At 44.0% G+C, this 25,351-nt stretch overlaps 1 protein-coding gene across 4 annotated transcripts in view; it reads left to right on the top strand.

Annotated features, from left to right (window-relative positions):
* AOAH (acyloxyacyl hydrolase) overlaps nt 1–17,126 on the top strand; it is a 189,913-nt gene extending 172,787 nt beyond the window's left edge. For 3 of the 4 annotated variants that reach the window (XM_033930216.1, XM_033930217.1, XM_033930214.1), the window contains exons 19-21: nt 4,490–4,583; nt 14,254–14,330; nt 16,609–17,126. In XM_033930216.1, the coding sequence (XP_033786107.1) occupies nt 4,490–4,583; nt 14,254–14,330; nt 16,609–16,737 (300 nt within the window). In that variant the 3' untranslated portion in view covers nt 16,738–17,126. Of the gene's footprint in view, nt 1–4,489; nt 4,584–14,253; nt 14,331–14,502; nt 14,627–16,608 lie in introns of all 4 variants that reach the window. The other variant, XM_033930215.1, reaches the window with a different exon arrangement.
* Nucleotides 17,127–25,351: the final 8,225 nt, after the last annotated feature.

The following is a 25,351-nucleotide window of genomic DNA, read 5'->3' as shown; positions in this document are numbered from 1 at the left end:
GAAGATGAAGTTAGAGGGAGTTAGATGGCAGCATGGCAAGACTGGGGAAAGCAAGGAAGATTGAAAAGATAGTATCTATTTATTAAAGGTATTTGCAAAATAATTAGTCATTCAAAAAATTTCTGGTTTTCTTTGGAAGGAGTTTAACTGGCAGAGGATCTTAAAAAGCTGAGAGATTTGTGTCTTTTAGGTAGATGAAAAAATAGGCTCTCTTAGCCTGAATGACATTTTCTATAATCTTACACACTCACTAGGACATATGAGCAGTGGAATCAAGTGAGCCACACATAAAAGGTTTAGAAGAAAAGGAATAACATTAAGATAAAGGACAATTTGACTCGGTCATCCACCAAATTCCACCCTATTATATAATGTTTTAAGGGATTACAACTAAAAATTAAACTAAAACTGCACAACTAAATTAAATCTAACAGAAATTTCAGTCAGTATCTGAAAGACATGCAGCAACCCTTGATGTCAAATTTTGACTAGAAACATTTAGATAACCCCATCACCTGGAGAAAAGTACTCTTGGCCATTAAGTCAAACTCAGGAAAGAGCCCCGAGTTGGATGGTTCATAGCTACAGTCGTGTGAAAAAATTAGGATATCCCATGAACTATTCAGTTCTTTCTTAAGAAATGTTTGCATATCGATGTCAAATCTTTTTTTTAAGTTATCTCTGGAAAAGAAAGTGATTTAATTGCAGGTAAACAACAAAGGTTTCCATGATTTACTCATGAAACAAAAGATATCCACAAAAATGTATATTCTGAGGAATAAATTAGGACACCCCTACATATCCTCCCACTTAAAGTGGCTCAAATCATATACAGTTGTATCACATCAGGTGCACATGATTAGAACATTGCTATTCATCATTTTGAAGGAGGTTTGTTCCTCCTCCCATCTGCTGGCTGGCTTGTTTATGAGCCGCTCATAGCCTAATGATTGCTGTCTGTCCAGTATAACAGGTTCCTGAGGAAGGGACCCAGAGTCTCCGAAACCGGGCTTGGTAGAACCTGATCATGGCAGTGGTTTTCTTGCCCCGCCGTTGATTCCAGTTCTTCGGACCATGCCTTCAAGCTAAGTCTGCTGTTTTTTACCTAGGAGTTGGCTGGAGGACTCTCAGAGCGTCCTACTGTGTCTTTACTTTAACACTGTAGTATTGTGATTCATTTAGCACTGTAGTATTGTGATTAATTAATTATTTCATTCACTGATTTGTGATTAATTTGAGCACAACGGAGGGGTCCAGTGATGGTGTGCAGGTGGAGGTTATTATATCTTCACCAGTGTATGTAAAGCGCTGGAGAATTTTCTCCCTTCGCTTATCCTTCACACTGAGGATCCCTCCTTCACATATTATATTTTGTATTGAAGATTTGGTGCTTGAGACAGAGTGAGATGCCCTGAAAGTCTTTTAGACCTTTTACTTCTTTATGTGGCTTCTATTTAGTACCTTTTGCAGTATTTTTTGGAGTATTTTTGTGACTATTTAAACCTAAGCTAAAAGAAGTTTCCCAAAACCCTAAAATGTCATCACAGGACCTACAGCAAGCTCTTGCTACTGTTGATGTGAAAATGCATGCCTCTACAATCAGAAAGAGACTGCACAAATTTAACTTGCATGGGAGCTGTGCAAGGAGGAAACCTTTGCTCTCTAAGAGAAACATTAAGGCCAGACTGAAGTTTGCCAGAGAAAACGTAGAGAAACACCAGGATTTCTTGAATAGTGTTTTATGAACAGATGCATCTAAAATTTAATTATTTGGATACCAGAAAAGAGGATCTGTTTGGCGTACACCAAATTCAGCATTCTAGGAAAAGAACCTCATACCAACTGTGTAGTATGGAGATGGAAGTGTCATGGTTTAGGAATGCTTTGCTGCAGCAGGGCCTGGCCAGCTCACCATCATAGAATTCACCATAAATCCTACCATGTATGAGAGGGTGCTTGAGGAACATGTGAGACCATCTGTAAGAAAATTAAACCTGAAATGGAACTGGACCATGCAACACAACAGTGACCCAAAACATACCAGTAAATCCATCAAGGACTGGCTGAAAACTAAGAAATGGAGAGTTCTGAAGTGGCGGAATCAAAGCCCTGATCTTAATCCCATTGAAATGCTGTGGGGTGATTTGAAACAGGCTTTACATGCAAGAAACCCCTCAAACATCTCACAGCTGAAAGAATTCTGCATTGAGGAGTGGGCCAAACTTTCCTCAGACCAATGTCAGAGACTGGTAGATGGCTACAAGAAGTGTCTCACTGCAGTTATTTCAGCCAAAGGGGGTAACACTAGCTATTAGGGTATCCTAATTTATTCCTGTTAGAATACACATTTTTGTAGATATCTTTTTTTTCATGAGTAAATCAAGGAAATTCTTTGTTGTTTACCTGCAATTACATCACTTTCTGTTCCTTAGATAAATTAAAAAAAAGATTTGACAGATATGTGAACATTTCTTAAGAAAGAACTGAATATTTCATGGGGTATCCTAAATTTTTCATATGACTGAATATTTTATAAATTTTGCAAATGTCTTGGTAGGCCTGTTGACAAGATGTACAGTCCCCTGGAAGAAGGCAAGTTGCTCTCGCAAGTAATGAGACTTGAAAGGTGGGGGGGGGGGTAAAGACTCTGTAGGACATACCATCCCATTTTTATGTTATGGATAGATCTTAACTTATTGACCTGTTATTGACAGTGAGGTCATAGCAAATATGGAGGAACATTGCCAAATAAAAGCCAGTGTAAATCTGTATATCTGATGGTTCTTCGGGATCACTGACATGATAACCATTTCCTGCCGTGATGGTAGTAGACACCAAGGCCCTGATTCTCCAAAAGTGCGTCCCGATTTTAGGCAGCTGTAGACGTCCTACAGCTGTCTAATCAGCCAATTGGGATGCACGTTTTTAAAAAAAAAATGCTCCCCAGGCAGGCCTGAAGGCGCCTCCGGGAGCCTAGGGAGACCCGCAAGATGCCTAAGCTCGCCTACAGGCCTTAGGCGAACTTAGGCGGCCCTATGCGTCTCCCTAGTAGAGGAAGAGACGCTTAAAATGTAGGCCAGCAAAATGCTGGTCTACATTGTAAGTAGACGCGGCCGCTATACTGATCGCGGCAAGGGATCTCCCTGCTGCAATAAAGTATAGTGGCCGCGGCCGCCTGTCCCATCACCAACAGGAGGATGCCCAACTAATCCTAAGGCCTTATTGGTCCAGGCTTCTACAGCCTGGGCCAATCAGGCCTTAGATTTAGCGGGGATGGGCCGGGAAGGGGCGTGCCGTCTCATTTCCACGAGGCAGACCCGTCGGCTGGACGGCAGCAAGACCTGTCCAGCTGACCAACATTGGGGGAGGGAGATTAGTTGGGGCGGGGGGTCGTTGGGCTTTCTGGCAGGAGGAGTTGGGCATCCTCCTGTCGGCGATTACGAGTTTGGGGGGGAGGGGGTTCTGGGGTTCTGACAGGAGGAGTTGGGCATCCTCCTGTCGGCGATTACGAGTTTGGGGGGGAGGGGGTTCCGGGGTTCCGACAGGAGGAGTTGGGCATCCTCCTGTCGGCGATTACGAGTTTGGGGGGGGGAGGGGGTTCCGGGGTTCCGACAGGAGGAGTTAGGCATTCTCCTGTCAGTGATTACGAGTTTGGGGGGGGAGGGGGTTCCGGGGTTCCGACAGGAGGAGTTGGGCATCCTCCTGTCGGCGATTACGAGTTTGGGGGGGGGAGGGGGTTCCGGGGTTCCGACAGGAGGAGTTAGGCATTCTCCTGTCGGTGATTACGAGTTTGGGGGGGGAGGGGGTTCCGGGGTTCCGACAGGAGGAGTTGGGCATCCTCCTGTCGGCGATTACGAGTTTGGGGGGGGGAGGGGGTTCCGGGGTTCCGACAGGAGGAGTTAGGCATTCTCCTGTCGGTGATTACGAGTTTGGGGGGGAGGGGGTTCCGGGGTTCCGACAGGAGGAGTTGGGCATCCTCCTGTCGGCGATTACGAGTTTGGGGGGGGGAGGGGGTTCCGGGGTTCCGACAGGAGGAGTTAGGCATTCTCCTGTCGGTGATGGGACAGGCGGCCGCAACAACCGCGGCCGCTATACATATTGCAGCAGGGAGATCCCTTGCTGCCATAAGTATAGCGGCCACGTCTAATTTAACACGATTCTCTAAAGACGCCGGTTACAGAATCGGCGTTTAGTATAGGACGCCTCTCCCGGGCGGCCTGCCTGGGGAGCATTTTTTTTAAAAAAACGTGCATCCCGATTGGCTGATTAGACAGCTGTAGGATGTCTACAGCTGCCTAAAATCGGGACGCACTTTTGGAGAATCAGGGCCCAAGTGGTTTATATAGCCCATAAGGCTTCACTTAATATGCAGATTTATTTTCAGATCCTGAATCATTATCTTACTTGTTGAACCAATTTAGAATGTTGATATTTTATTTTCTGAGGATAAAACATTTTTAATTCGGACCTTTTCTTTTTTATTATATAGAGGGCTTTTCAACTCTCAAGTGTCCTGGAACAAATAGCAAAGCTGAAGTTCTCAAGTTTTGATATTTTGTACGTGAATTTCTCAATAGCTAAAAGTAAGTTAATATTATGGTTAGCAAGATAAAATACAATTGAAATGTGAACATATTCTACAGTATATTTACAATACTGTTTAGCCAGTGAGTAAATATTAACAAAATAATTTGGTCATTTATGTCACATAGAAATGTAATACTATTATCTTGCTTAGGTTGGCAACCTAAGAATAGCCTTACTGGGGCAGATCAATGGTCCATCAAGTCCAGTAGCCCGTTCCATAGGTTTCGGAACTGGGGAGCCACAGGAACAGTAGCCTTCCCAAAAATTGGCACTGGCTCTGCTCCTTGCACTGTGATACCTCTGACGATCCCTGGTGGTCCAGAGGTGCAGCGGGCAGGAGCAAGCTTTCCACGCTCCTGCCCTGCTGCTAACCGGTGAGTGGCGGCTTGGATCGGGTTTCTTCTGCCACTGAGTGGCACCGAGCAGCAGTGCACTTTGGTGCTCCTGCTCGGCACTGAGTGGCTTCTTGATTGGCTCACTCGAATTCTCAAGAATCGCAAGAATTAATAAGAACCAGTCAAGAGGCCACTCAGCGCCGGGCAGGAGCACCAAAGTGCACTGCTGCTCGGTGCCACTCAGTGGCAGAAGAAACCCGATCCAAGCCGCCACTCACCGGTTAGCAGCAGGGCACCTCTGGACCACCAAGGATCGGCAAAGGAGATAGGGCAGGGAGGGGGGCACAGGGTCCAGAGGCTGACAGGGGGGGATGGGAAGGGGGACTGGGGACAAAGCCTGACGAGGGAGAGAGGGAAAAGGGCTGGGTGCAGGGCAGGGCAGGGCACTTGAATATTAAGCAGCCTGACTTATATTCAAGTCAACTATTTTTCCTCCTTTTGGGGGGGAAAACGGGGTCTTGACATATTCAGATCAACTTATATTCGAGTATAAACGGTATTTCCTTCCTTCCCCTCTAGCGGGACCCTGCCACAAGACCTCTTTCTTTGACTTTCAACTCTTGAAATCCCAGACTCCCAAAATTTCCAACACATCTACTTCCTCCCCAGTGTTTGTTTTTTAAATCTTCAGGCAGCGTTGATGAGATCAGCGTCTTGCCGTCGGCCTGCCCCAGAAGTCTTCTTTCAGCAGCAATTTCCTGTTTCTGTATAGGCGGACTGCTGCTGAAAGAAGACTTCCGGGGCAGGTCAATGGCAAGACACTGATCTATCGACACTGCCTGAAGATTAAAAAAAACAAACACTGGGGAGGAGATAGATGTGTGGGAAAGTTTGAGAGTCAGGTGTCAAGAGTTGAAAGTTGAAGAAAGGTCATGCAGCAGGGTCCCACTAGGGAGGAAGAAAGGGAATAACGTTATTCACACCACAGGCTGGGACTGGGAAGGATAGCATTCTGGGAGATCCTGCCGGTACCCAGGGCCGACCAGAAGAGGCAGATGGAGCTGCAAGCAGTCAAAACGTGGATGCGGCGCTGGTGTGGGGAAGAACAAGCTATTCAGGAAGGACGGACTCCACCTCAGCAGAAACGGAAAGAGGCTACTTGCAAGCAACATCAAGAGAGAAGTTGAGAAGTTTTTAAACTAGGAAGAAGGGGAAAGCTGACAGTCGACCGGAGGATACCGTGCAGGAAGATAGAGGGGAAGACTTACCAGATTCCGGAAGACTGGAAAGTGGCGAATATTACGCCAATCTTCAAGAAAGGTTCGAGGGGAGATCCTGGAAACTACAGACTGGTGAGTCTGACCTCGGTACCGGGAAAGATGGTAGAGGCGCTGATAAAGGACAGCATCATTGATCACCTTGATGGACACGGTCTGATGAGGATCAGCCAGCACAGTTTCAGCAAAAGCAGATCTTGTTTGATGAACTTGCTGCACTTATTCGAGGGAGTAAACAAGCAGATAGACAAGGGCGACTCGGTCGACATTGTATATCTGGATTTTCAGAAGGCGTTCAACAAGGTTCCACATGAACCACTACTTCGGAAAATTGCAAGCCATGGAATCAAGGGTGAAATACTAACGTGGATTAAAAACTGGCTAGAGTGGGGGTAAATGGACAATACTCAGACTGGAAGAGCGTCACCAGTGGCGTGCCGCAGGGCTCGGAGCTTGGACCCATGCTCTTCAACATCTTTATAAACGATCTGGACATTGGTACGAGTGAGGTGATTAAATTTGCGGACGATACAAAAGTTATTTAGAGTAGTGAACACACAGGGGGATTGCGAAGATCTGCAACGTGACATAATCAAGCTCAAGAAATGGGCATCGACATGGCAAATGAGGTTCAACGTGAATAAGTGTAAAATGATGCATGTTGGTAAGAAAAATCTCATGCACGAATACAGGATGCCCGGGGCGGTACTTGGAGAGACCTCCCAGGAAAGAGACTTGGGAGTTCTGATCGACAAGTCAGTGAAGCCATCTGCTCAATGTGTGGCGGTGTTGGCGTCGAAAAGATTGAACAAAATTCTAGGAATGATTAAGTAGGGGATCACAAACAGATCGGAGAAGGTTATCATGCTGCTGTACTGGGCCATGGTGTGCCCTTACCTGGACTACTGCGTCCAGCACTGGTCGCCATACATGAAGAAGGACATGGTACTACTCGAAAGGGTCCAGAGAAGAGCGACTAAAATGGTTAAGGGGCTAGAGGAGTTACCGTAAAGTGAGAGATTGGAGAAACTGGGCCTCTTCTCCCTTGAAAAGAGGAGACAGAGGGGACATGATCGAAACATTCAAAATACTGGAGAGAATAGACTTAGCAGATAAAGACAGATTGTTCACCCTCTCCAAGGTAGGGAGAACGAGAGGGCACTCTCTAAAGTTGAAAGGGGATAGGTTCCATAGAAACGTAAGAAAGTTATTCTTCACCCAGAAAGTGGTAGAAAATTGGAACGCTCTTCTGGAGTCTGTTATAGGGGGAAAACACCCTCCAGGGATTCAAGATAAAGTATGCAGGTGAGGCTGGACTCATTTAGAGCACTGGTCTGTGACCTGGGGGCCGCCGCGTGAGCGGGCTGCTGGGCACGATAGACCACTGGTCTGACCCAGCAATGGCAATTCTTATGTTATCAGCCTCGGCACGTTTTCTGTACTGCAGACCACCCCAGCAGAAACAGGAAGTTCTCAGAGAGGGTGAGCTGCAGTGGAGAGAAGACGCCAGGGCCAATGGCAGGGTGATGCTGTGAATCTGTTCTGCTGGCCAGGAACATTTACAGGAAATATAAGGTGGACACGTGGGGAGGGGGTAGGAGGAAGGGACACAGTAGAGAGAGCCAACAAGCAGGTACGCTGGCTAGCAGCAAGATGCTGCTTCTACCAGAGTGCTGCCTAGAAATAAAGCCCCTCCCAAGTCATTTCAGATTTGGGGGAGAAGTATAAGTTAGAGAGGGAGCGATATAGGTCTTGGGGAAGGGAGAGATGTTGGACTCAAATGAGGTAAGGAGGGAGAAAAGTGAGAGTTAGGAATGGGTTAAGGGAAAGAAGGAGGGAGAGAGGGATGGAAAGATGTCAGATTTGTGAGGAACAGGGAGAGATGGACAGGGACAGCAGAGGGAGTAGAAGGGGAATGGTGAGAGATAGATTTGGAAGAGGAAAGAGAGAGCGAGATGGACATAGGGGAAAGTAGAGGGAGTCAAAGAGAGATAGTGGAAGGAGGTGACAGGGAGAGGGAGAGATGACAGAGTGAGAGAAAGGAAGAGAGAGAGATGGATTTAGTGGAGAAGGCAAAATTGGGAGAGGGAAAGATTCAGGAGAGGGGCCAGAAGGGGGAGGAAGAGGTGGATGACTCAGGGAGAGCAGGCGAGGACAGTTGGTCAGGGAAAGGTGGAGTGAGATATGGACTCAGGGCCGGAAGAGGGGGAGGAAGGAGAGATGTAGGACTTGGGAGGAGGGAGTGAAAGGGAAGAAAGGCGAGATGTTGCACTTATAGGAGGGGGAGAGAAAGAAAGAGGAAGGAAATGAAGGTGGAGTATGTGATAAGGAGGGAAGATAATAGAAATGGTGGATCAATGTGGGAGAATTGTCAAGGAGATGGGTGATTAGAATAATGAGTATACGAGAGTAGAAATGTGGTAATAGGAAGCAGATAAAAGGGAATAAGAGGATGAGAAATATGAAAGCTAGGGGATGAGAGGAGATAGAAAGTTGATTAGATACAAAGTGAAAAGGAATAAAGCAGTGTTTCCTTCTAAGTTGCGTTGCCATGCACCTTTAGGTAGCAGGCCACACAGCTAGCACACCAGGACCTCTGACCATATTCTGCTGCTGATACCAGTGGCTTTGTGAAGAAAGAAGTGCAGCTGTAAGAAAGGAGGAGGTGGTCTACTTGGATGTCTTAGATCTGGCCAGAACACAGATACACACCCTTGGTAGGGGAAGGAATAGAAAGGGAGAATTGTTGAGAATAGGTGCGAGTGAGAGGGAAAGAGATGGTGTACATGGGGAAAGGAAGAAAGAGGAAAATTGTTGGACATAGGGAGAGAATTGTTGGACATGGTGGTGGAGAGGGAACAGTGGGAACAGATGGAAAGGGATGCAAAAGGGAGGAAAGTTGGACATGGTGGTAGGGGGAATGGAGGAAGAGATGTGACATGCTGGACAGGAGTGATAAAAGGAGAAATGTTGGGCATGGGGCTGGTGGGCAGGGGCGAAAGATGTTGCACATAGTCCGGGGGATAAGAGAGGGAAAAATGTTGGAAGTGGCAGTGCTGCAGAGGGAGTTGGAGATATGCACCCTGGATCTCTCTCTCTCTTTTTCCAACTCCCTTTGCAACAAGGGAGAGAAAGGGAGAAAGAGATGGTAGACAGTGAGAGAGAGAGAGGGAAATATTGCACATGGGAGTGGAGGAGAGAGGAAGAAATGCTGTACAGGGGTGGGGAGGGGAAAAAAGATTATGCTTTGTGTAGTTTAAATTTGTGGTTACCATTATGTGTTGTTAATAAGATTATATTATATGTAGATGTAGATGAAAAATGAATGGAAGAAATGGCTTTTACAATTCTATTATTATGGGGTGGGGTTTGAGGCAGAGCTTAGATGGGGCTTGGGCATGCCAGGCAGGGTTTAAGGTGGAGCTTTTGGGCCCTCCCAAATCAAAAAGCATTTCGCTGCCTATGAGTTAGGATATACAGTCAAACCTCAGTTTATGAGTGCACTGGTTTTCGAGTGTTTTGCAAGACGAGCAAAACATTAGCAAAATTGGCACCTCAGAAACCGAGCTTGACTCGATTTACGAGCGCCCCCCCCCCGCTCACTTCACACACACCCCCTGCCACGATCCGGCACTCCCCCCCCCCCCCGCCACGATCTGCCATCCCCCCACACACCCATCCACCCAAACACATTGGCTTACCCCCATCTGGCACCGGCACTAGCACCAACACACAGGACATGCCAGTGCCGGTGCCCGAAGATCTGCTGTCTTCCTTTTGCTGGGCCTTGAGCATCTCCAAGATTCTCAAGGCCCAGCAAAAGGAAGACAGCAAATCTTCGGGCACCGGCACCGGCATGTCCTGTGCGTTGGTGCTGGTGATGGTGCCAGATGGGGGTAAACCAATGTGTTTGGGTGGGTGGGTGCGTGGGGGATGCCAGATCGCGGTGGGGAGGGGCAGTGCCAGTGGCCTCGGGGGGGGGTTTAAGATGGAGCAGCACCGCTGGCCTCGGGGGGGTGGGAGGGGTGGGAATGTATCAAGCAAGTTTCCCTTAGTTCCTATGGGGAAACTCGCTTTGATATACGAGTACTTTGATTTACGAGCATGCTTCTGGAATGAATTATGCTTGTAAACCAAGGTTCCACTGAATAGTCAATGTATTTCATGAGGGGCAACAAATGGTAACAACTGCAACAGAGTTCAGATTGAAGGGGTTTGCACTTCGTTTTACATTTATGAACATTTTCAAGACTTTAAGGATGTGAACAATTACTGCTTTGTGACTTAACGAGATAGTTTAACAGTTTAAAGACCAATACATTTTTTTTTTTTTAATTCTTTATTCATTTTTACATATTACAAGTGTATAAGAAAAATCATTCAAACTTATAAATATACACTTGATTAACTTTCATATATCATTAAAAATATAACTTTTCAGCCAATACCTATATTCTATAATATTTTGAATATTATGAACTATTCCTAGTATCTAAACAATTGATATCAAGTTAGAAAACCCTCCCAATCCCTCCCTCCCCTTACAAAAGTTCCATTCCCAATACATCAAAAACAGTTAAATACTCATACATTATAGGATTTAATATTTATTACCCACCCACACCCCTCCATGTCAAATATCTTACTTTGGGAAAACGTTATTACTCATTACAAAAATCTGTTAATGGTCCCCAAATCTTCTGAAATTTACCAAAATATCCTCTTTGTGTTGCTATTGTGCGCTCCATTTTATATATATGCCACACAGAATTCCACCAGAAACTGTAATTTAATCTGCTGTGATTTTTCCAATTGAATGTAATCTGTTGAATGGCAACTCCAGTCAATATAAATAAAAGTTTGTTATTATTTGACAAAATCTGACTCTTCGCTCTCATTGACATGCCAAATAAAATAGAATCATATGTCAAGGCTACCGGATTCTCTAACATCCTATTGATTTGAGGCCAAATTGATACCCAAAATACTAATATAAATGGACAATAGAATAAAAGGTGATCTAATGGCCCACCCTCAAGATGACAGTACCAACATCTATTAGAGCTATCTAATTTTTGTAAACAAACAGGGGTCCAAAAAGCTCTATGCAAAAGAAAGAACCAAGTTTGCCTCATAGATGCAGACATTGTACATCTCATCCTCCAAGACCAAATTCGTGGCCATTGAGACGCATTAATTTGATGCTTAATCTCAATGCTCCAAATGTCCCGAAGACCAGTTTTTGGTTTTTTATTCACAAATCCAGATATTAATTTATACCACTGTGCGGCCTGGTGCCCCATGAAATCTACCTGAAAGCATAAGAATTCCAAACTATATTGATTATTAAGAGTTTTCCATTCAGGGAACCCCGCCTGAATGGCCTGCTTCAATTGTAACCATCTAAAACTTTGTGATTTGTTGAGACCAAATTTATGTTGCAATTGTGAAGACCAATACATTTTCTATGTTCTGATGTGATTTTGTGAGTGTAAAGATTCTGTTTTTCAATCATTTTGCTGAAAGAATATTTCTTTCCATGGCCCAGGAGCTTCTATATTATACAGATACCAAGTTTCCCTGAAAATAAGACCTAGGATGATTTTCGGGGTAGGTCATAATATAAGCCCTACCCAAAAATAAGCCCTAGTTAGTTCGACCCCTGAAGCCCCTCCTGAAAGTTCCTGGATTCAAAAGCAGCAGCACTCTTCCCCCCCTCCTCCCATGCAGCCAAACCCTGCTGACCCTCCCACCACAAGACCGACATACCTCCATCCAAATAGCAACGGCAGCACTCTTAACAGGCTGCTTCGCGGTCTTCTCCTGCCTGTTCCTTCCCTCTGCTGCATCACTGATGTCATCAGCAACGCAGAACAGGGAAGACCCCGGCTGGAGAAGGCCTTGAAGCAGCCTGTTAAGAGTGCTGCCGACACTACTGTTTGGAGGGAGGTATGTCGGACTCACAGTGGGAGGGTTGGCAGGGTTTGGCTGTGTGGGAGGGATAGAAAGATGCTGTGCAAGGGTTCTGCTGTACAGGGGGATGGGCAGGAGGGACGGCTAGAAAGATGCTGCAAAGGGAAGGCACAAAGGAATGAGTGAAAGGGGAGGAAATGCACATGTGGGGGAGAGAAAGGACATGTGAGGGAGAGAAAGGAAACAGGAAGAATTGGGGTGGGGGAGAGGAAGGGAGAGATAATCATTGTACATGAAAATAAAATAAAGACATCCTATGAAAATAAGCCCTAGTGTGTTTTTTGGACCCAAAATTAATATAATAATAATAATAATTTTATTCTTATATACCGCCAAAGCTGTAGTAGTTCGAGGCGGTTTACAATAAAGAAGAGCTGGACAATCAGCGAATATAAGTACAATGTAAAGTCATCAACATACAGGTGGGCAGGATACAGGAGGTATAAGAGAAATTGGGGAACAATTCAGTTTGTGTTGGAGAGATAAGGCTTAAGAGGCCTTAGGTTACAAATCTTAGGTTACAAGTTTGTTTTTACTAATTTTCTGAAATTTAGGTAGGATGAGGAGTGTGTGATAATATTACTCAGCCAATCGTTCAGTTGACCTGCTTGGAAAGCAAGTGTTTTGTTCAGGAATCTTTTGTAATAGCAGGTCTTTAGTGTTGGATGGTTAAATAGATGGACTCTGCGTGTGGGTCTGGATGAGTTAAAATGATAGGGTGGGGGGAGGGATATAGATTGATTTGTTTTTTGAAAGAGTATTAAGTGATGTCTTAAATATAAAATGTATTTAATTTGTATTGCACTTATTGAAAATATTGAAAATGAATAAAGAATTAAAAAAAAAAAAAAAATGGGGAACCAAGTACATTGGGGGCTGAACCAAGAATGGATTTGAAACAGAGATAGGCAGATTTGAACAGCACTCTAGGTTCAAGGGGCAGCCAGTGGAATTTTTGGTATTAGGGAGTTATGTGTTCCCATTTTTTTAACCCAAAAATCAGTCAGATTGCCGAGTTTTGGATGATTCGGAGTCTTTGAATGGTTTTTGAAAGATTCCCAAATAAATGATGTTGCAGTAGTCGAGTAAGCTCAGAATGGAGGATTGGACCAGTAAGCGGAATGAGATAGCATCGAAGTACTTTCTGATGATTCTTAGTTTCCATAATCTTGAGAAGCCTTTTCTGACCAGTGAGTCGGTGTGAGCTTCAAGGGTAAGGTAGTGGTCCAGAGTCACTCCCAGAATTTTTATGGAATCTGTAATAGGAAAGACTTGACCATTCAAGGAAATTGATGAATCTTTGATTTTGTCGTTCAGGCTTGCCAGGAAGAATTTGTTTTTTTCTGAATTGAGTTTCAATTTGAATTCAGCCATCCATAGTTCGATTTGCTTTAAGATGGATGCCAGGTGTTTCTTCGTCTCGGGAGTTAGGTTTGTTAGGGGAAAGACTATGGTGATGTCGTCAGCATAGATGTAAAATTTGATTTTTAAACTTTGCAATAAGTTCCCCAGTGCGGCCATGTAAATGTTGAACAGTGTGGGGGATAGGGAGGAGCCCTGCGGGACTCCACACGAGTTTACCCAGCTGAAGGAATGAGTATTGCCACTGTAAACTTGGTATGATCGTTTACTCAAGAACCCCTGGAACCATTTTAATACATTACCAGAGAGACCAATTGACTCCAAACATTCCATAAAAATATCGATTAAGTCGAAGGCATTACTTAAATCAAATTGCAGGACTAGTGCACAGGAAACACGGTACATACACATTTGTGCCAAAGATGCAACAGAGGAAATGACTACCCTTAAATCAGGATTTAGTATTTTACAGTGTGACCTGCTCATCCATTTCTCTTTGCTGGAAGGCAGACATTTCATTCACAATATTTGTTTATTATGAACACAGAACTCCCACTACATAAATATTTTCAATAAAATCAACAGCTTAAATACTGCATTGGGAAAAGAAATCTGTTGTGTATTGTTACAAACTGTCTATAATAGCAGTTTTAGTTATAAATAACTAATCCCAGCACTGGTTGCATGTGGTCCTCATTTTTTTTTTTTTTTTTTTACAGTTGCTGATGAGTGGCGCAAATTGGGAGGGAAACCATGGCAATTGATTGAGCCCGTTGATGGATTCCATCCTTCTCAGGTAAAATGCCTGCTCTGTTCCTTTAATTCTGCCCTGCAAATATTGGAGTTCATGCGTTTCTGACATTTCCTGTTCTGCTCCATTACAGAGCTTCTAATAACACACACAATCTTTCCAGCAGAATAAACTCTTAAGACTAAAAGCTACCTATTAGATATCTGTGCTTACCCAGATCTGCCAAATCCAGAGACTGACACCCATTCTGGAAGACTTAAGAGTCTTTCGCTGTTACCATTTGGCTTCCTGAAGAAATTTTGAAACGTGGCACGTCGAGGCCAAAGAACTATACACAAAAGATAAGTGCTTTTTCAATAATACAATCTTTCAAGTCATGCACATATAAAAGTGTGTTAAGGTGGAAGTTTTGCAATGATTGGGTGGTGAGGTTTTTGGGGGACTTTTTGTCCCCTTTTTCCTCCATGTCTCTGAGCACAATCTATTCACTAATTAAAGTATAAGGAATAAGGAGTTCTAAGAGGACTTTTAAGAAGTTACAGCAAATTACACTAGCGTGTTTTTTGTTTATTTTCTTTGAATTTTTTCACGCTGTTTGATTTTTGAAGTTATTTTCCTCCTGTGTAGTTTTGACTAAGTCTCCTGCATTCAGCACGAGACTCCCTCTTTTGCAGGTCATCTCCTGCACTCCCAGTGAGCCCTTACATCATCAACAGGCAGCAGGAGATGCGTTAATAAAATATAATTTCCTCCCATCACCGGACCAGTCTCGCAATAAAAACAAACTCTCATCGCAAGACTAATCCTGTGGTAGCAGGAGATGTTTTATTAAAATGTCTACTGCTTCCTGAGGCGGGAGGTAGCTTGATGGGGGCAGGGGGCAGTGGAGTGGGTGGATCTGGGGGACATGGCTGAGCAGAGTAAGGTAGAACTGAGGGTATAGCTTAAAATCTCCCTCAAATATCAGGCCCCCTTGGCAGCTGTTTGTCCTGACTGTACCATGAAGTGTAGCTACAGAACCCCTGGCCTCCAGGAGGCTGCTGCAGTGGGTTAAGGGAAGGAGAAGGCAGGCAAGCACTCGGTGGAAAGTATGTGCTCTATGCCTGCTTCAGAGCTCACCCGAGCTGTTAAGCACAGGTGCCATCACTATTGTTCTCTATCTCACCATTAGATTCAGTTTAAAGCCCACTTTTCCACAGCAATGCTGAAAGCAAGTAACAGCATATTAGAACCAGATAAACAGAAAGTACTGAAACAATGAGCAGGGCATGGAAAGCAAGAAGAATGCAGCCTGGTGGGCAGTTAAGATACCCCCTAAACATACATGGGGCTTGAAGCATGCAGTATACATGGACTGATTGTTGTATTATTATGAACAGAACAGGACAATAAGAAAGAATTAGCATAAAAATATGCAGCTCATCAGGGTTAATGAGGAATTAGCATTTTAGTAACAAGAGGAAGCTCTGGAATTAAGCTGAGTGAGAAGATAGGAAATGCCAGGTGTTCAAGGACCACAACTACGTCTGTTGTTTTTTTTTTGTTTTTTTTTAATATACTAATTAGCTTTGTTCTTTGACCATATATTTTTAATAAATATATCTGATGAACACTCATTGTGGATATCCTGAAACCCAGACCAGTTTGCAGACCTCATTGTCTGTTTTGCACTTCTGACTGAGGCCTTCACAGAACATGGCATTAAGAGACCAGAAATACTTTGTCCCCGTCACCCATATAAAGCTTAAAATAAAAAAATTAACTTTCTCTTTTGTTATCAGCTGTTTCTATATTTTCACTCTGATTGTAACCAGAGGATCATATAGGCCTCTGTTCCTTATCTCCTTTCAAGTCAGTAGAGAAGAGAATTAACTGCCAACAATGTCATTACTATTTAAAAGTTGCACATAATTTAAATTATACTTTATATACAATTACCAAGATATCAAGTTGCCCAGTTCCAGGCTGGAGATTTTGGAACAGTCCTAGATTTCTGACCACCCCATTCTGATGCATGATGGGAATTGCAGAACTACTTCAATGGGCAGGACTAGGCACTACAAATCCCATACTGCTGTTAAGGTAGAAAATTCAAAACCAGGACTGGCCAAAATGTTTCCAGTCTAGAAGTAGATAACTTGGCATCTCTATGATTCAACAATTATTGTATGTCCTTCATTCTTCAGTCTAGAGAGAAAAATGTGCTGCTACTCCCTATGACCTTTTATTGAGAAACTGGATGTTATGTTACACAAAATGTGGTGTTTTGTAGAAAGATAGAGAGGCAATTTATGTCCATTTTTGCTATTCCTATTTTCTACAGATTGCCATAGCACTTGATGCAAAAGTTGTCTGGCAGGAAGTACTGCAGAAGTGGCCTCATGTGCTTGGAAAGCCAAATCCATTCAATAAGGATATTGTGCACATATTTGGAGACCAAGGGGGACACTGAGTTCATCCAGATCATCTGCATAGGCCTGTGGTCTACCCTAAACATGTGGAAGAGAGGGGCTTAAGACATCAAACTCTGTTAAGTTCACTATGTACGTACATGCAGCAAAGTGACAGAAGATGGCGCTCCTGATGTCATCTATCAGAAGAGCTGATTTGAGCAAGCAGCTTTGTAGTACTTTCTGTAAGCTGCAGTTTATGAGCACGGCAATCTTGAAGATCAGTTTTAGGAGGCTACGTTTACAGATACAAAGAATGCTTACGCAGATGTATTAAATATCACACCTGACTGAGATCATGTGGTAATATCACATTGCTTTTACTGTGGTCATTTAGTACTCAGTCACTGTTACATCTGAATATAAAATAAACTTTTTTTTTTTAACCAAGCAACAGAGAACCACCAATGCATATTCTGATTTTAAAGAGGCAAACCCAAGAACTTGAGTGTGATTCAGCAAAAGTTATGTGGGTAAATGTACTTACAATAAGTTTGCAAGACAGAGTGCACATATGCTGTCACTTCTGTGGCAGATGCAGCAAGATATGATATCTGTTAGCACAGCAGTTTGTGCTTGATTTTACTGCGATAATCTTATTCCCAGAGCAGGAAGAAAATCAGTGTTTACCCACTGCGCTAAACAGTAGTGCAGTAGACATACAAACTGCAGCATTAAGTTGCTCCCAATGTTAAAAAAAAAAAAAAAAAAAAAGCTTTAAAATCTAGCAGGGTTTTTTTTCCAATTCTTTTTTAAACAACCAATACAAAGTGCAACCAATTATAAATAAGTGATACAATAGACAGCACTAATAGCAATCAAAGAGTGATACTAAGGGTCAATTCTTGCAATACTTTGCCAATGGACCCCAGATCTCATTGAACTTATTATAGTGTCCCAATTGTATCGAGTTTATTCTCTCAAACTTATAAAACTGGCACATAATTTATCCTATCCCATTTTTTTGTAATAAGCAGCATGGCAACTCCTGTCATTATAAGCAGTAATCTATTCTTATTTGCGTCAGTTGGACTCTTGGGTAATAAGAGTTCCAAATAACACTGTCATATGATAATGAAACTTCCAATATCATATTGATTTGACTCCATAGGGATCTCCAGAATTTAAGTATCAAGGGACAATAGAACAGTAGCTGATCCGGTGTCCCTATATCGAGATGACAATGCCAGCATCTATTTGACTTAGAACTATCTAACTTTTGCAACCGAACAGAGGTCCATAAAATTCTATACAACAGAAAAAACCAAGTCTGCCTGGAGAGGGGAGATAATCTTGGCTATGGGTTGGGGGAGGGGCAGGGGAAGAGAGAGATGTCAGACCACTAGGGGGGGGGGAAAGGAAGGAAGGAGAGAGAACATAAGAACATAAGAAGTTGCCTCCACTGGGTCAGACCAGAGGTCCATCCTGCCCAGCGGTCCGCTCCCGCGGCGGCCCATCAGGTCCGCGACCTGTGAAGTGGTTACTGACCAATTCAATAACCTACCTCAAGTTCTATCTGTACCCCTCTATCCCCTTATCCTCCAGGAACCTATCCAAACCTTTCTTGAACCCCTGTACAGAGTTCTGGCTTATCACCTCCTCTGGAAGCTTGTTCCATGTGTCCACCACCCTCTGGGTGAAAAAGAACTTCCTAGCATTTGTTCTAAACCTGTCCCCTTTCAATTTCTCCGAGTGACTCCTAGTGCTTGTGGCTCCCCACAGTTTGAAGAATCTGTTCTTATTCACTTTCTCTATGCCCTTTAGGATTTTGAAAGTTTCTATCATGTCCCCTCTAAGTCTCCTCTTCTCCAGGGAGAACAGCCCCAGCTTTTTTAACCTGTCAGCGTATGAGAAATTTTCCATACCTTTTATCAGTTTAGTCGCCCTCCTCTGCACTCCCTCGAGTACCGCCATATCCTTTTTGAGGTACGGCGACCAGTATTGAACACAGTACTCCAGGTGCGGGCGCACCATTGCGCGATACAGCGGCATGATGACTTCCTTTGTCCTGGTTGTGATACCTTTTTTGATGATGCCCAGCATTCTATTTGCTTTCTTTGAGGCTGTCGCACACTGTGCCGATGGTTTCAGTGATGTGTCAACCATAACTCCCAGATCCCTTTCAAGGTTACTCACCCCTAGCCGTGTTCCCCCCATTTTGTAGCTGAACATCGGGTTCTTTTTCCCTACATGCATGACTTTGCATTTCTCTACGTTAAAACTCATTTGCCACTTATTTGCCCAGTCTACCAGTCTCGTTAGGTCCCTTTGCAGGTTTTCACAGTCTTCTGTGTTCCTAACCCTGCTGCAGAGTTTGGTGTCATCAGCAAATTTGATAACCTCACATTTTGTCCCGGTCTCCAGATCATCAATAAATATATTATAAACAATAGAGGTCCCAGCACCGACCCCTGTGGAACTCCGCTCGTGACCCATTGCCAGTCTGAATATTGGCCCTTTATTCCAACCCTCTGTTTCCTGCCTGCCAACCAGTGTTTGATCCATCGGTAGATATCTCCTTGCACCCCGTGGTTCCACAGCTTTTTTAATAGCCGTTCGTGAGGTACCTTGTCGAAGGCTTTTTGGAAGTCAAGGTAAATGATGTCTATGGATTCCCCCTTATCTATCTGGTTGTTTATTCCCTCGAAGAAGTAAAGCAAGTTTGTGAGGCATGACCTTCCCTTGCAGAAGCCATGCTGGCTCGCCTTCAGTTGTCCATTTTTTTCTATGTGTTCGCAGATTGTGTCCTTTATCATTGCTTCCATCATCTTTCCCGGAACCGAGGTCAAGCTCACAGGCCTGTAGTTTCCCGGGTCACCCCTTGATCCCTTCTTAAAGATGGGCGTGACATTTGCTATTTTCCAGTCTTCTGGGATCTCTCCAGTTTTTAGGGAGAGGTTACATATTTGGCGGAGTGTCTCTGCTATTTCGTTTTTCAGTTCTTTTAGTACCCTTGGGTGGATGCCGTCCGGGCCTGGTGATTTGTCGCTCTTCAGTCTATCTATCTGTCTGAGGACCTCCTCTTTGCTTACCTCTAGTTGTACCAGTTTTTCGTCGTGTTCCCCGTTTATAATCACCTCGGGTTCTGGGATATTGGATGTGTCCTCTCTGGTGAAGACTGACGAGAAGAATTTGTTTAACCTGTCAGCTATCTCTTTTTCCTCCTTTATCGCTCCTTTCCTGTCTCCGTCGTCCAGTGGTCCCACTTCCTCTCTGGCTGGTTGTTTCCCTTTGACATACTTGAAGAAGGGTTTGAAGTTTCTTGCTTCTCCTGCCAGTCTTTCCTCATATTCTCTCTTTGCTTTCCTGACCTCTCGATGACATTCTTTCTGGTGCCTTTTGTGCTCTTCCTGGTTCTCCTTTGTTGGTTCTTTTTTCCATTTCTTGAAGGATGATTTCTTGTTGCTTATCGCCTTATTAACTGCAGTTGTTATCCATGCTGGGTTTCTAGTTCGATTTTTTTTGCACCCTTTCCTGAACCTTGGGACGCACAGGTCCTGCGCCTCGAGCACTGTGCCTTTAAGCAGTGTCCAGGTTTCCTTTACGGTTTTCATCTTCCCTGAGCTGTAGCTGAGCTTTTTTCCTACCATTTTCCTCATGTCATTGTAGTTTCCTTTTCTAAAGTTGAGTGCTGTCGTTGTGGTTCTTTTCACCTTTGATGTTCCCATGTTTAATTTGTACTGGATCATGTTGTGATCGCTGTTCCCTAACGGTGCTAGTACCACCACTTCCTTTGCGGGTCCTTCTAGCCCGTTGAGGATTAGGTCTAGAGTGGCATCCCCTCGTGTTGGTTCTGTGACCAGCTGCTCCATGAAACAGTCTCTTATCACCTCTATGAATTTAGTTTCTCTCGTGCTATTTGAGTGCCCAGTGTCCCAATCTATTCCCGGATAGTTGAAATCCCCCATAACCACCACCCTTCCACTTTTGCACATCTGCCTCAGTTCGGCCTCCAGGTCCAGGTCGTTTGCTTCAGACCACTATGGAGGGAAGGAGAGAGATGTCAGACCACTGGGGGGAAGAGGGAGGGAAGGAGAGAGATGTCAGACCACTGGGGGGAAGGGGAGGGAAGGAGAGAGATGTCAGACCACTGGGTGGGAAGGAGAGAGATGTCAGACCACGGGGTGGAGGGGGTGGGGGGGAAGAAGAGCGATTTCAGACCATGGAAATGGGGAGGGAAAGAGAGATGCTAGACCATGTGAGAGAAAAGGAAGACATGAAAAGTAGATTTTGAGAAGAAAGTAGAAAAATGGAAAAAAGTTGAATGTTAAAAGTTAATGCCAAAGGTGGATGCAGGGCAGAAAGAGAAGAGAAAAACAGTCAATGGATAAGAAGGTCCTGGAACACAGTTAAGAGCACAAACAGAAGGAAATGCAAACAGACTGGGAAAGAATGATTAGAAACATTAAAATCACCAGACAACAAAGGTAAAGAAAATAATTTTGTTTTCAATTTAGTGATCAAAATGAGTCAGTTTTGAGAATTTATATCTGCTCTCTGCCTTGACCTCTTTGAAATAAAAATAAATATAAATAATTAACACATTCTCTGCATACAGTGTGCTTTGTATTAATAAGATTATATTGTGTGTATATGAAAAATGAATGGAAGAAATGGAGATTGTGTACTTACCCTGCTAAGCTCTTTTTTAGTAGATAGGTGAGAGATTCTAGACCAGTGGTTCCCAACCCTGTCCTGGAGGACCACCAGGCCAGTCAGGTTTTCAGGAATATGCATGGAGCAGATTTGCATGCCTGGCACTTCCAGTACATGCAGATCTCTCTCATGCATATTCATTTGGACTATCCTGAAAACCCAACTGGCCTGGTGGTCCTCCAGGACAGGGTTGGGAACCACTGTTCTAGACCGGTCGATCACGATCGATGTATTGGGCACCCCTAGTCTAGAATGTTTCACCTATCTACTGGAAAAGAGCTTACCAGGGTAAGTACATAATCTCCTTTTCAAGTGCAATAGGCCAGACATTCTAGACCACAGGGATATACAAAAGAAGTCCCCCCAAACAGTCGGGGTGGGCTTGCTGCACCAGCATTGAAGCCCAAAAGTTTAGTCCCATCTGGCAACATCCACTCTGTAAAACTTGGCAAAAGTGTGAAGAGATGACAATGTTGCTGCCCTGCAAATCTCAGGAGAAACAATCGTGCTTCAGCACACAAAGAAGCCTAGTAGAATACGCAACAGAAACAGATTGTTTTCCCACAAGAATGTAGGTGGATCCACTGGGAGATCGTGGGCTTAGAAGTGGGAGTACCTCACTTAATCAATTGCGTCAGATAGATGGTCAGAAAGGCGAAAATCATTAGTAACATCCAGATAATGCAGGTATCTGCGCATGTCCAACTTTTTCAGGAACCAGTCGGTTGAAAAACAGGCAAACACACCTGATTGACATGGAATGCTGAAACCACCTTTGGCAAAAAGGAACTGTCCAGAGCGAAACGCCCATCTCTGAAATTTGGAGAAAAGAGTCTCTATAAGACAATACTTGCAGTTTAGAAACCCTACAGGCAGAAGTGATGGCAACCAGAAAAACAGTCTTGATCATAAAATCCAGGAGAGAAGCATCGCAAAGAGGTTCAAAAGGAGCACCTACATGGTCCACTCTCCAAACATTTACAAAGTATTATAGGATGGATATGAAAGCCAGGAAGGATACCGCTTTTGGGTCCTCTGTGTTGGGCCCTAGGATCAGGAGACTACTACCTACTGTCAAGACTCGTATAACCTTTGCTCCAGAACAGATTAAGTATGTACCTCAATCATTTCTCTGGAATAAAGCAATATGAGTCGACACCCCACCCTGTCAGCCTAAAGTTTGCCTGCCTACTGTTCAAACATGCCTAGAGCTGGAGATTTTCTCCTATCACTCATACGATTAAAAAAAACAGGAAAAGCATAAAGTGGTGAGACTCTACGAGCCCCATAAGTTTAATGCTGGTTGCATTTTGAAGGGTGGTTGCTGTACATTCCACTTAAGTTGTTTATGCTGTTGTTTAACCTTGTTATTTCTTACAGAGCAGAACAGAAATGTTGTAGTGGGGAGATTCCCCATTCCCCCTCATTTCTATTTTAATGTTCAATTGCTTTGGTACAATCCTTGGACTGTGACCTCCACCTGGGCCGCCTTCTCTGGGGCAGGGGAGTCTTGAAAAATCTGGAGCCTAAAGCCATCTCAACCTTCAAGACCCAACGGTCTGAAGTAGAGAATTGCGCGGGGACAGAAATCCCACTCATCCCCGCCAGGATCCTCTCCGTCCCCACCCGTCCCCGTCAGGATCCTCTCCGTCCCCACCCATCCCCACAAGGAATTACCTCCATCCCTGCCCGTCCCCATAAAAAGCAGCAATTACTTCTGACAGGATCATCAATTCCACAGTTTCTTTTGTGTTTGCGCTGCTGTTTTCCTTGTGGAATCTCTTTGGTCGAACCCTTTTTTTGTTTTCTGTTCAGGTAAGTAACTTATAAACCCCCTCTTTTACTAAGGCTGACGTGTCCATTATATTATATGGACGAACACTGCTTCCAAAGCCTTCCATCCCCGTGGGAGTCCCGTTGGCTAAAGGGGGGTCACCATGGGAGTCCCATGGGCCAGAGGGGGGTTCCCGTGGGTTAGGGGGGGGATTCCCGCAGGAACCGCAGGATTCCCACGATCACCATTCCCGTGCAGACCTCTAGTCTGAAGTGATAGCCTTCCATTCTGCCAGAAAGGCTGAGAGCACCCACCCCAAATCTGAGGCAGCCTGGCAAAAGAACTGGTTCGTAGACCAAAGCCAGATGGGCTCCTCGCCAACTGCTAGCACTGGGACGCACCAAACTTCTGCTTCACTGCTTAGGAACGCTGCCCTGAGAAGCTCCCATAGTACCGACAGGAATGTCTAAGGCAGTGGTCTCAAACTCGCAGCCCAGGGGCCACATGCGACCCACCAGGTACTATTTTGAGGCCCTCTGTATGTTTATCATAATCACAAAAGTAAAATAAAAGTTTCTTAACCATATGTCTCTTTAGCTATAAATTACAATATTATGATTAAGACTTAGCCAAAAGGAAAGATTTATAAACTATAGAGTTTTACCTCATGCAAAATGGTCATTTCTTTAATAAGACATTAACTATTTCTTTCTGAGGCCCTCCAAGTACCTACAAATCCAAATTGTTGCCCTGCAAAGGGTTTGAGTTTGAAACCACTGGTCTAAGGCAGGGGTAGGCAATGCCAGTCCTCGAAAGCCAGAGCCAGGTCAGGTTTTCAGGATATCCACAATAAATATGCATGAGATAGATTTGCATTTCAAGGAGGCAGTGCATGCAAGTCCATCTCATACATATTCATTGTGGATATCCTGAAAACCTGACCTGGCTCCGACTCTCGAGAACCGGAATTGCCTACCTCTGGTCTAAGGGGATGAAAACTAGGGTGCCCCAATCCCCTGGAGGGTTGGGGCCTATGAACTGGCAAGGACTTGGGTTTACGGTCCTGCACACTAACCATAAGGTCATCTAAACCAGTGGATCCCAACCCTGTCCTGGAGGACCACCAGCCAGTCAGGTTTTCATGATAGGCCTAATGGAACAGATTTGTATGCCTGTCACCTCTATTATATGCAAATTTCTTATGCATTTTCATTAGGGTTATCCAAAAAACCTGACTGGCTGGTGGTCCTCCAGGACAGGATTGGGAATCACTGATCTAAACTTTGCAAAATAGCAATTACCCTCTGAAATTTAAGTTTTGCTTCCTTAAAACAAATTGGTGATTATGATAGAAACAAGACAGTAGATAAAGGCCAAATGGCCCATTATCACAGGAATTTTGAGAAACACGATGGTATCTTTAATTGACTTAACATTTTAATGCACAAAGTTTCTGATAAGCTGTGATAGTTTAAAGTGTTTTCCTGCTGATTTTTGTTTGTACATCTGGTGAATCTCATTGCAGTGTCCAACAATAGTCAGCCAGCATAGATGGATGCCAGCTGCCCCGATATAATTTTTCCATAGTGGCAATGTCCTGGTGAAACCTTTCACCATGTTCATTGCTGACTGCTCCAAGTTTTGCAGGGAAGTTGTCCAAGTGTGAATGTAGAAAGCGTATCTTCAGCAACATGTTGCACTTCATGGTTTTGAATTGCTTTTATAGAGCCTTTTCAGGCAGAATCCATCAAGCACATGTACAAGCATGCCCAGACTGCATCATTTCCAAGGATATTATACAACCTGCCCTGAATATACACATGGACATGTCCACACTATATCCAGCAAGGTATGTTAGCAATAGGCCTATATTAAGAATTAGGCTAAGAATTACATTAGCCTGAAAATAACAAAAAATTGGAAAAATGTACTTTTTTGTTAAAACAGTACGCGATTACAGACTAGGAGACACTCAAAGTTACAGGGAAATACTTTTAAAACCAACAGGATTTGTTTTTTTACTCAGAGAATAGTTAAGCTCAAACACATTGCCAGAGGTTATGGTAAGAGTGGATAGCGTAGCTGGTTTTAAGAAACGTATGAACAAGTTCGTAGAGGAAAAGTCCATAGTCTGTTATTGACAAAGACGGGTGAAGCCACTTCTTGCCCTGAACTGGTAGCATGGA

Source organism: Geotrypetes seraphini, chromosome 2 (genome assembly GCF_902459505.1).
Source record: "Geotrypetes seraphini chromosome 2, aGeoSer1.1, whole genome shotgun sequence".
NCBI classification, from domain to species: Eukaryota; Metazoa; Chordata; class Amphibia; order Gymnophiona; family Dermophiidae; genus Geotrypetes; species Geotrypetes seraphini.
Note: the sequence above shows the minus strand (reverse complement) of the source record. Positions and strands in the feature narration are given on the sequence as shown.